The sequence below is a fragment of the Passer domesticus genome, chromosome 6, assembly GCF_036417665.1.
Source record: "Passer domesticus isolate bPasDom1 chromosome 6, bPasDom1.hap1, whole genome shotgun sequence".
Classification (NCBI taxonomy): Eukaryota; Metazoa; Chordata; class Aves; order Passeriformes; family Passeridae; genus Passer; species Passer domesticus.
The window spans coordinates 4,197,028-4,209,368 of NC_087479.1; the positions used below are offsets into that span (position 1 = coordinate 4,197,028).

The 12,341-nt window shown below is 43.2% G+C and overlaps 1 protein-coding gene across 3 annotated transcripts in view; it reads right to left on the reverse strand.

Annotated features, from left to right (window-relative positions):
- Nucleotides 1–12,341, reverse strand: part of SYNE2 (spectrin repeat containing nuclear envelope protein 2) — a 175,497-nt gene that overhangs the window by 155,411 nt on the left and 7,745 nt on the right. For all 3 annotated transcript variants that reach the window (XM_064422898.1, XM_064422899.1, XM_064422897.1), the window contains exon 2: nucleotides 1,841–1,956. In XM_064422898.1, coding sequence (XP_064278968.1) covers nucleotides 1,841–1,931 — 91 coding nt within the window. In that variant the 5' untranslated portion in view covers nucleotides 1,932–1,956. The remainder of the gene's footprint in view (nucleotides 1–1,840; nucleotides 1,957–12,341) is intronic.

Below are 12,341 nucleotides of genomic sequence, written 5' to 3' on the forward strand. Positions count from 1 at the left end.
GCAACTACTCCTTGAATCTGAAATGTCTCTCATTGATTTAAAGCAGTCAATATCACTGGCTGCTTCATAAATCTCATCTCAAGATTCCTATTAATGGAAAAACCTGTTTCCTTGAGTGACGCTATTCTTCTTATTTGACCTTTGCCACCACAGATCTGTGAGCAGAGCTGCTAATGGTCCCTATATGTCATGTCAGGAGCGTGTCTTTGGTGCCTCCTCACAGCTGTATTGCCATTTGCTTGTTTGACCCTGAGCAGACGCTGCAGCGCCACAGCTCCATACACAAAATGTGTCAGCACCATTTGTTGTGTCTTCAATCACTACAAAAAATTGCTCGTGTCACTTCTAAGGGATATCCCTGGATGTTTTACAGCAGCCAGGCACAGACAGCTTGGACACAAGATTTGCAGTGTGTTCATTTCAGCACAATCTAAGAGCTCCATTTATTACAGAGTCATTTCAATTTTAGTAAGCAGGGCTCCTTCAATGAGATATTGACCAAAAAACTTTTGTTTTTCAACAAAAACACCAACATGGCTTTTCAGGAAAAAAAACAATAAAATTGAAAGTAAATCCCTGCCCTAAAAATGGCATGTAACTTCAAATCTGCCTTCAAGCTGAAGAGTGTTTTCCAAATCTGTTTCACAACAACAGCCATCTCAGCCTTTCTACCCAAGGCTGAGTTTGACTGGCACAACAAATGTGTGTCTGACAAGCAGTGCTTGGTGCAAAAGTCAGACTAGCTCCTGTCTGCTACAAGTTTTTGCTTATTCCCCTGAAAATGCAATAATGAGCAAAAGGGAAGAAAATTCAGCATTAAAGACACTTGGCTTTGGACTGCTATTAACACCCACTCGTCAAAACACATGGCTTCAACGACAGCACTAGTGCAAATATGAATCACACAAGGGACTTGGCAGAATACTCTTTTGCACCATCTGTTTTCAACATATTTGCTCTCCACCAAGCACCATGGAAATTTCACTGCGAGGGAGTTAAAAGGAAATGGCTCTGTGGAAAGAGGAGTTAGTCCATCCGTTCTAGGATGGACCAGGCTCTAAGCACAAAGCCAAGCTTCTCAGCAGGGCTAGTCCTGCTGCCTGGACTAACCTCCTCGAGTATGTTCACAGCAAAGCCAACCTTCACAGAAAATTCCTAGAGAAGGAAATTTAACCTGTAAGTAAGGACAACCCAAAAGTTCTGAGAGGCCAGGTTGGATGCACTCATCATTTAACTGTCCAGGTAGATGCCATTAAACTGAAATAATTAAAAATCAGCACTGAGTGCTTCCTTAACAAGTTATAACACATGACATGTAAGAACCAAAGGCTTGACCATAAGAAATTTGTTTAGAAGCCACAAAATTATCCCCACTTTTCCCCAGTGCATCCCCATAAAAACAAATAAATAAAATAGTAGTGTAGTCAATAGCTTCATTAAGACAGCTCAATGCAACCACCTAAGTGTCTGCAAGCTGAAAACAAGCAAACTAATGAACTGGCTTGTTTTCATGCTGGTGGTTCCTTTCCAAACAGTTTACAGCAACATGTATTCTGAGTAACAAGGCATAAGAACCAGCGAGCACATCAGTACCAAAAAAGGCAACTGATCTGAAAATAACATGAGAAAGTACTACAAGAGCTCATCTGTCATTTTCCTGCTGAAGCCTCTCTCCTGAAATACAGAAACATCTGCAAGGAAGCACAGACATGAGCTAACTACACTCACCATAACCACAGTTTAAACAGGTATCTCAGAATTCCCTTCAACTTGTACACACAGCCACAGATTTTTGACAAAAATCTAAATTAAAAAGGCACAGGAAACTTCAGTGACTTACCTTGCAGCGTTAGATGGAGATCATCTATTTCAGAGGAAGCCTGCTCCTCTGTTGATGCAGATGACTGCTGTGATGCCATATTGAATTCCATGGTAATTCTTCAATCAATTTCCAAACTGAAATTATATTTTTAAAAAAGGAAGAAAATCAGTACAGTTTTACATAAAAATTGATGATGCTCAATGATGATGTGGCACCAAAATACGCGTTTTGTTTTGGGTTTTCTTCCCATGGTCAGCTGTTCCCAGTTTATTCAGAATAAAGTGACTGTTCCCACTGCAGGAACACAAGCTTTGGTCCTTTGACTCTTTTCTAACAGTGGCCAGAAGCACTCCACAGTACAAACCAGGATCCCAGTGGGTCTTGCCATGACAACAAAAGCACCAGGATTGGGAAAATTCAAACACCATTGCTTTCTTTGAGAAAGCAAAGGTGACAAAATCTCACAGTGCCTTCTGCAGAGTGGTAGCTGTTCAACCTCATTTTTTTAATCTTTGTACCTTTCAGTTCTCCCTTCCTGCCTGGATAATCGTTACAGAGTGGAAACAATCCAGGCAGAATCTGCAAAGATTAAGATGAAATGAAAAAGCAGCAGTTATCATATGAGAATCAACACAATTGCTGTCTCTGGTACCTTTGTTACTCCTCAACCCCCATGAAGGAGTTTCTTTTTCCAACTCCTCCATTTTCCTCTCACCTGGATATCCCCCCTATGCCTATGCAATTTTAGAAAACAGTATGCTCTATCTTCCTTATGAAAATACAAGTGATCCTTGTTCTGCAGTACTGTTCAATTTGCCATGCAGGAAGAACTGGATGCTTAAGACAGAGACTTATTTTTACCAAGAACCCAGAAGTTAAACAAATTCAAAAAGTAATTAAGCTGAAATTTAATTAAGGGCTTACTCTTAAACAAGCTTTGTTACCTACACAACTGTAACCTTTTCACCAGAAGCACTAAGATTTCCACACCATATATTAATAACTCATCCACCAAGTAGATGTCAAAATAAAGGGCGTGAATAGATGAGTCAGGAAATACAACATTAAGGAATGCCAGAGAAAGTCTTACATCCATTCCCTTGTGCACATGAATCATGAGGCAGCCTTTGTTTACTCCACTCTATACTATTTTTCCTCACTCTCTGTCTCTTTCACTGAGCAGAAAGGAGAACATGCATTTCATTAGGAGCTCTTCAATATTTTACTTTCCTCACCCTGAACAATGTGTGTCCTTGTGCTTTATCCAAGAGCTGCTCTTATGACAGGATTATTGAGTCCCTCACAAGATTTTCTATGGCACTCACCACCCTGGCATCTGAACACCTCACAAACATCAATCAATTCACATTTACAGCACCTAGGTGAGACCAGGGGTTATTGCCCACATTTAGAATCACAGCATGTTTTGGGCTGGAAGGGACCATCAGTCCAACCCCCCTGCCACGGGACATCATTTTACTGATGACAAGCAAAGGCCAGACAGAGAGAAAAAAGGTGACAAAAGAAGTCTCTGGATTTCCAGAGAAAGATATTAGCTGATATGGCTGAAGCACTGGTTCCAGCTGCTGCACTTCTTCAAGTCACCAGCAGCCTACAACTGCAGCTCAAGGCACCAGATCTGAGCAAGGGGAGCTCTAGCTGGGGCAGGCAAAGGTCAGACCTCTCTGGATAATCAAAAAACCTGTATTTTACAAGAGTTTGGCTTGCTTAGCAAGCAAAAACAGGAGGAAATGGACTGATTTGATCTTTGGCTGACACAAGAACATGGTGATATAAACAAGCCAAGCCTTGAGGTTATGATGGAAATCATAAGGTATCTAAATTAGCCAAGAAAGCCAACAAAATGCTGGGCAGAACAAACAAGAGCATCACCAGCAGAGACAGAGGGTCACTGTCCCACTCTGCTCAGCACTTGCCAGGACACCTGGAATACTGGGTGCAGTTTGGGACCACGCTGTACAAAATATTATGAGGACGGGCTGAGAGAGAAGTGTACAAAGATTACTGGAAGGCCTGTGTGGGCAAATGGCTGAGAAAACTGGGTTTGGTGAGCCTTGAGAAAAGAAGGCTAAGGGGAGACCTTATTTAGTATTTGAAGGGTGCCCACAGAGAGGATGGAAACTCCCTTTTTACAAGGAGTCACGTGGAAAACACAAGGGGCAGTGGGTACAAGTTACTGCTGGGAAGATTTTGATTAAACACAAGAGGAAATTTTTTCATAGAGCAATCACCCATTGGATTAATCTCCCCAGGGAAGTGGTTGATTCCACAACATTGGCACCGTTATGATTTGACAGGGCAGGATGCTGTGCCATCTTGTCTGGACCATGCTTTTAGCACAAAATATTGGACAAGATGGTCCTTGAGGTCCCTTCCAAGGTGGCATTCTATAATAAATACTGGACTCTTACAGGAACTGAGGATGGGCAATGGCTGAGCAAGAATCCAGTGCTCACAGCTATGCCCAAGGCATGGCAATCTTTCCTGGGAAACACCCTTATTTTTTCTCTCAAGATTAAGCAATAAAAACCCAAAGTCTGAAAACACCAAATGTCAGGTGGCCTTAATATTTTTGGGTGTGACTAAGTCTTGAATTTGGTTTTTTGATCACCACCTTGAGGATGATTACAAATGGCCCAAGTGGGAAGTACGTAAGCAAACTCCCAAACAGTGGAAACTTACATATCTGTTCAACTTCAAAGCACCCACATTTGAGACAATGACATGGGCAGAGCCAATTTACATTCAACCACTTGCATGATGCTAGAGTCACTGGGACCACTGGAAAACGATCAGGATTTGGCATAAAAATTCCATTATAATAACAGGAAAGTATGCAAGAGCATGAACAACTCTGATGGACATTTCATAAACACTTTATGTCAACACAAAGTGTATTTTTAACCTTTCTGTGACTGTTCCTCCTCTGTGCCCAACCCTTGCCAGCTACAGTAACAACACAGCACATTGTGTCTCTTTTTATATGCTTCACTGCACTTCATGTGATGGGACCCCAATCTCAGTTCAGATCTCTAAACAGTAAAATAGTTAAAGCTAATAAAACTTCCAGGATTTCAAAGCAGAAAATATATTAAGGTCTAAAGCAGGAATAAACTTTAATTGTTACTTAATTCATTAATTAAGTTAAATTACAGCACATGATCATAAGCAAAGAAAAGCTCTTATATTCTTTTAAAGTCAATTTATGGCCTCCTTCCCAAAAGGATGAGAGATTTTAAACTTTTTTCTTTAAACACAGACATCCACTCAACTAATCCACAGTGCAGGTTATGAAGACACACAGCTAATACCAGGTAAATTTATGCTAAAGCTTTCATGTCCCTAAACCCTCAATCCTCCATCCAACACAGAAGATGCATTTTGCCCTGTCCCAGGAGAAGACTCCACAGCTGCTTTGAAGGGGAGACACAAACACAGTCTTGGAGGACGCACCTGCAAGGATTATTCTTCTTTAAAAGGTACAAAGTACAGATTGTCTTGAGAAGGGATTATACAGGGACAATATGCCCTCTTTGTCCACCTCCCTGCCCCAAATTTCTCAAACACAACATTGTCAAGTGTAACTATATCATTACAGCCCCTGAAGATTCTGAAACATTCTGAAGAGTCCAAAACCACCAACCAGCAATGGTTTTCACTGGCAGTAGAAAGGATCATCTTTTCTACTTCATATTTAAGTCAATTATTTTGTTTCATAACAACTCAATGAACTGCAGAGCTAAACCAATCCCTTACCATCCAAGAAATGCTGGATGACTAGGAAATACATACCCACAGTGTTGAAAAAATAAATCAAATGCTTTCAAACTACACTTTGTCACTGGGGAATAAAAACAAAGGTGAAGAGAATGACCTTGTCCTTCCCTCTGTCTGGAGAACCTAGCATTAATGCAGGAAAGCATTAACTGCTTTCACCTTGGGATAGCCTGTGAAGTATCACAAAGAGGCAGTTCCAGGCACACTGGGATCCTATTTCCAATGGATTCATTTCCTGTGGATTAATTTATGTGAATTGCACCATTGTGCAAGCTCATCTTTTCTTCAACACAGCTAAGTCATACAAGAAAGGTGCCATTAGCAATGTCCTCCTGGAGAAGAAAGCTTTCCATGGTGTTCTCCACAGGGCAAATTCTTGGCCACCTGGGCTCAAATCCACAGCTCAAATGGTTAAATCATCAACAAAAGCTTTCCCTGTGATGAGGGCACTCCTAAGACTCAAACCTACTTCTTCCCTAGGTCTCCAGCTATTTCCACAACAGGCACCTAAAAATACTGGTGGAAATTGTATCAGCACAGTTGTACCACATCAATTCTACTGCAATTTCCCTTCCTCTACCAAATTCAGCTGGTATTAGCCAGCAGATTGCAGAAAATCCTGGGCATTAACACACACACACAGGCACACTGATAAGAGAGAAACCCAAGAGCAAGTAGCAGACTGCAAATCTCAAGGAACTAACCTGAAAATAATCATACCCAGGCTTTGCATTCCATTATCATAAGAATAGACAACACTGATTTAAATACCTTGTCTCCAGTGAGGCTTAAGTCCTAATGAGACCTAAGAGATGCTCTTCTTAAGCAGGGTCTTTATAAGGACATTCTTGTCTCAGAAGAAAGGGTGAAAAAAAGTTTCAGATGGATTTAGAGGATTCATTAGAAAGGATTTCACAGCCTTAACATTAGTTCAGATCAGGGTGGTTTGCAAACCTTGGCTTTCAGCTGCTCCAAGTACCGCAGACGGTAAGATTCCATGGCATGGAACACCCAGCAGTTAAACCACTGCCATCTTCAAAAACAATGCCTGTAACTATGCTAAAACAGGAAATGGGCATTTCATCAATTAATTTAAAGCTACCTCTACAAAGCAGCTGTGCACAGTATTTAGGAAGCAAGGCAAATTAATTGCTGTGATTTCCACACTGTCCCAGGTTAAGAACCTTTTTAGCCTCCAATTCACAGCACACATCCCTGCACAGATGTACCCTCAAGGCCCTCCCCAGGAGCCAATCTTGAGAAATCATATGCCATGAAATTAGCTCAGTTTTGCACTCCTTAAAGATGAAAGCAGCAGATACCTTGCAAACAAGCCCAGCTAGAGGTATATGAATATTTTAACCCACTGCCAGTAAATCCCTGCTTCACTGGTTTTGCCTTTGGAGATCCATGCCCCATACTTTCCCAATTATGTTGGCTACATGCTTTCCACTGGTGTTGCAATGGGAATTGCAGACATCTTTTCATGGCATCTCCAACCGCTTGTTTTTACTTTTCCTCCTTTGAAGTGCCACTGATTATTTATGACCCACTCAGGGACTCAAAGACCTGCCCTCCACAGAGGCCTCTCCATGCAAACTGAAGTCTGTTCCTAGCAACAGATTATTATTACTCATGCACTGAGCCAAGCCAACACCATGAACAGAAACGGCAGATTTTTATCTTTGGTGAGCCAATCCAAAGGAAGCAGAGCTCCACAAAGCTGACCAACCGAAGACCCTTTCCTTTTTGGCTATTAACAAAGATCTCTGTTTGTTTTAGATTCAGAAAGAAGCAGCAACATTCGGAGGTGTGAGTCTTGAGCCTTGCAAAGTGCTACTGAGCCAGATTTTTTTGGTAAGCTATCTTTCTGTAAGTTTGACAGAGCCTTGCTAAAGGCAAATTGTTGGCATCCAAATCATGACCTCATGACCTAAATAATTATCACAGGAAACCCCACATCAAGTTGGTTTGGTTTTCGCTCTTTTATAATATTTTCTTTTCCCATCATTTCTGATGCACTCACATCTTTGTAAAGCTTGAGAAGTTCACACAGCACTTCAGTCTGAAGGTCCTGCTTTCTCCTCAAGACTCCATTTACAAAGATTTCACCATGTTTTCACTCAGTGGTGGGAGAAAGTTCTGTATAAAGGATGCATTTTCTATCACCTTTGCATTTAAACACTCCTTTATTTTTTTTAAGATCCTACTCCAAACTGACGTCCATCCCTTCTACCTTTGAAGTGTTTGTCAACATCGCTCTTCTGGGCCATCCCAGACTGTATCACATTCCCAACTGGAATGTGATCACACAGAAAACATGCTGATCCCCCTCCCTTCAAAGCCATATTCCTCAGGATGGCAAAAATCAGGACAGCATCATTGGCAGATCTACCTTGACTTCCTCTCTTGAGGAACTGACAACTTCTCTATCTCTGACAGAAAAATAATTATTTGTCATCATCCAATATGCAATAATGACATATTCTCTGTGCTTCCCTGGAGGGAGAAAAGTGTTTCCATTAGATTTCCATCCTTTTGAAGGTGATACAGGAAAGAGGCTATAGCCTCCTGATCCTACATAACACCCAAGAGCATTCAGATGGGTATCAGCCAGTCTTTTAATAAGTGGTATTAGTGCATGTGGCATCAGAGAGACTCTGCATTGCCTGGGATGAAGTTGAAATAAGCCTGGCCTTGGGTACTCCTGTGCTATCAGTAGCTGGAGATGAAGGAATCCAAAAGAGAAAAGCTTGGAAAAGACTGAACAAGTCTGCTCAGGTAGAACCAAGCCAAGAGAGCATCAGATAGATCTGCAAGACACCAAGCCTGGAGAACATAAGATCTTCAGGAGATGCAGAGCTGGACATGAAGCTGCACCCCACTGCCACAGAAATGATCTTGTCTCACGTGACCTGATGCCCTGGAACCAAGTGGACAAGTAAGGACTCCTCCAAAGAACAAGAGCTGCAAGACCAAGGCAGCTCTCATAAGTTTATTTATGACAAGCAGCAGCAGTACATTTTTGTTATACAGGGACTTCCCAGTGGTCTATTTATAGTTTTTGAAAACCAGCCAAGAGAAGCACATGAGTATACAAAAGCCACACCATTTTTAAGGCCAGCAAATGTTGCTAGTTTGTCTTTGATTTGCACATCAGTAACACTACCTGTTACAGAAGCACATTGTGTTAATCAATTTTAAAACACTGTTAGCTAAGTGTCTTTCTTGACCTTTTCTCTGTTTTGGGGGGTGGTAATAGATCAGTCATCCTGGTACAATTACACAGTTTGAAAACTGCACTAACTCCATGCTGATGTTAACACACACAGAGAAATGCTTTTATTAACAGAGCTAAGCCTTGGTCACACAGTCACAAAGGCTGACCCACAGAGGAGCACGATGCAATTACCTGCCCTCTGAATACGAGCCCATCTCACATTTATCTGTTCCCAAGTGGGAAGGCAGTGCCAAAGCACTAAAACTTTAGAAACAATTCAGTTTTCAACTGGTTTCCAAGATTTTCCATATTGCTAATAAACACAATAACTGGTCAGGACTTGAAATCACAGCTGTTAAGGTGAAGAAGAGGAGTTTTGAATGCCTGGAGGCTCAGGAGGCTGATGCCATACACCTTGATCACCCCAGGGTTCACTCATGTCGCCCTGATTTTTTAAGATTTTCTAAAGCCTTCTGATGTTTGCATTCTTGTATGAAACTTTCTCACACACTTTTCTGTAAACAACTTATTGTTTGCATTCTTTTATGGAGGAGGAGAAATTTGATGGACTGTTGGTTTGTCCAGTGTCCCTGGAGAGGTGGCACTTTCACCCTCCAATCCTCTGTCACCTTTGGAAATCTATAAATGTAGGAGTCAGAAAATAAACGCGCTCTTTTCCCTGCCTGAGAGCAGCAGTGTGTCTGCGTCGTGTTGTCTTGTGTCCTGTAGCGACACACTCCTATGCAGGAAGCCAAAAACACCGTGGTGGCTTCATGCGTCCATCAACATTAAGGGCTCAGGTGACAATTCAGTCTCCAAAACAAAGCCATGGGCACACCCCGACCCAAAACTAGCTGTGCAATGCCCAGAAGCCTCCAACTGTGTCCAAAAAGCCATTAATCTGTTGCTGTGAGGCCAGAATGGAAAAGCTTTTCCAGAGCAGGACATAGTCTTGCACTCCCCAGCCAGCAGAGCACTCCAAGGCCGCGGATAACGGGGCTGTGGGGAAGGGTTATCACAAAAACAACACCAAAACACGGGCTGGCTCCAGATCCGTGCTGCACCTGGGAACTGCACGCAGTTCTCTCCCCCTTTTCCCGGGACAGCCAGCCCTGGCTAGCCGGGCTCAGGCTGCAGCCAGGGCCTCCTGAGGGAGGGGGACAGGGCAGCGCCGACCTTGGGCCGCGCAGCTCCCACACACAGCCCCGCTCCCTCTGCCCCTCCTCGGCCCTCCTGGCCCCTACAGCAGGGAAGGGACGGGAAGGGGGCGGGAATGGCCTGGAATCACACAGAGTTACAGCCTGATCGGAACGCACCGGACTGCACTGCCCACGCTAACCGAGAAGCGTTGCAGTGAGTTGTTACTCTTATTTACAAGCGTTTCCCTCCCGTGGATTGCAACTGAAAAGTCAGTGTTTTAATACGGACCTACAGGCACACTGGAACCACTTTTTATTTTAAAAAAGCAATATGTAACAACTATACCTGCTCGGAATTAACGGCATGATATTCATGAGAAACAGGCTCCTAGTAATATTCTGCCTTTGAAGGAATAGAAATGTTTCCTTCCCACTGCCTTCCCAATTCCCTTTTTCCCCAAATAAAGGAAACAGTCAGATGGTTAACAAGCACATTATTCTGTTGAGCAAAGCTCTCCTAAGCAATAAAAAGTTTCTAAATTAAATCATAACACTGCTCAGAAAGACCTTCCTGAAGAGCAGTAATCTGCTCTGTTAGGAAAAGACAAAGCCATGAGGGATAGTGGCAATCTGAACACAGGAGTTTCCTCTAAAGCAGGGACTGTTCTGACTGAGCAGAATCCCTGGAAGCAGCAGAGCAAGGTTTGCACAACAGACCTCGCAGACAGAGCCGGGAAAGGGGAGGAAAGTGAACTGCATCATGGATTTGGGAGCCTAAACAGAAAGGGCATGTCTCAAGCTAAACACATGTGCTTTGCCAGTATTCTTGCAAGGATCCCAAACTTGCTGTGACCACTAAATATAGCAGAGAAAACGAAGCTACTGCAAGTAGCTCTCTCCAGCAGTTCTCACTGGTTTATGCAGGCAGAAGAAAAACACAAAAGGGAGATTTGTCAAGCAAATGGCAAACGAAGCTTGCCAAATTTGAAGGGCAAATTACAATTTAAATGATAGGTCCTAGCTTGGCAGCTGTGAATTCATCAGCTTCTCTCTCAAGCATGTCCAATCGAGGCTACAGCAATGCAAGATACTATGCTTCCCCAGCACACCTCTCCTCTGACTTGGAGGGGCTGCCTCTCCAAAGAATGAGTTTTTCATCTCCCTATAATTCTTCCAGATGAAAATTCCCTTCAAAGTGCTAGTTCAGGGTCTTGTTTGTTTGTTTTATGCCTTCTGTCCCACGTACTTCAAGGTCTGTGGGCAGAGCAGCCTTTCTACAAGCACAGCCTGCACACTCACATGCCTGTGCTGGTTCTGCACATACAAAAGGGGCCCCTCAACAGTGGCATCTCCCACACTGACTGTGCAGGACCTCCTCCACTAAGAAAAGCACTTTACCATTTAAGAGAAGTAAAATATCTTTGCTTTGAAAGAATTAGCTGCTTTAGGGGAAAGAAAAGAAACCCACAAACGTACATCTCTGATTTATAGCATTGTTTCAAGCTTGTAGAGTAACTCTGTGTGTGCAGTGAAAACCTGGCCAAACACTGTTACTCCTGCCAGTGCTGATGCCAGAAAAGACCAAACAGTCAAAGGGTTCAGAGACAACCTAAGAGAAAGAGCTTGGTGTTGCACAGTAAACTGCTAGAATAAACTCTTGCTATACGAAATAAAAAAATAAAATACAGGTGCAATTGCAAAGCCAAGTACTCCCAAATTAGAAGCAGCCCAGATTAAATAATGTAATGCCTTACTTATATCATCATGCATTCCACTTCTGCACACTCAGGGTGACAACAGTCTTCCCATCCAAGTCTGAACCACGGGGTGTCCAGGCTGCTTTCTTTGACAATCAGGATTTCTTATAATGCAGACAAACCAGGAGAGATGCCCGTGAGCCCCGTGCATCTCCCGGGCTGAAAGGCAGCAGCATTACTGACACACAAGTTACTCACAGACAAGCCCGGTCTAGCACCAGAGCCCGTGTTGCGTAAGCAGAGCTGCTGCTCCATCCTGTCCCGGGCCAGGCAGGTGAGGTAAGACATGAGCCAGCCCCAGCCCCAGCCAGCCCCAGCCCACCGAGGTGTCTCTGGACAGTTTTTAGGGACACACCTCTTGCAGTCACCATCCAGAAGGAAACCCCAGCAGGGAGATGGCGTGAGATCACCAACACAAGCCCTTGGAACAGGATATGCTTCAATTTCCTCACAATTCACACACTGGCTTTCAGTACAGTGAACTCCTGGACTGGCTTCTTGCAGAATTTTTGCAAGAAGAAACACGTTCAGTCACCTCTGAGCTTTGCAAAGGTGATGCCTTTGCTCACCTCCATTACCTGTAAAGCCATTCCAAGGCTACCTAC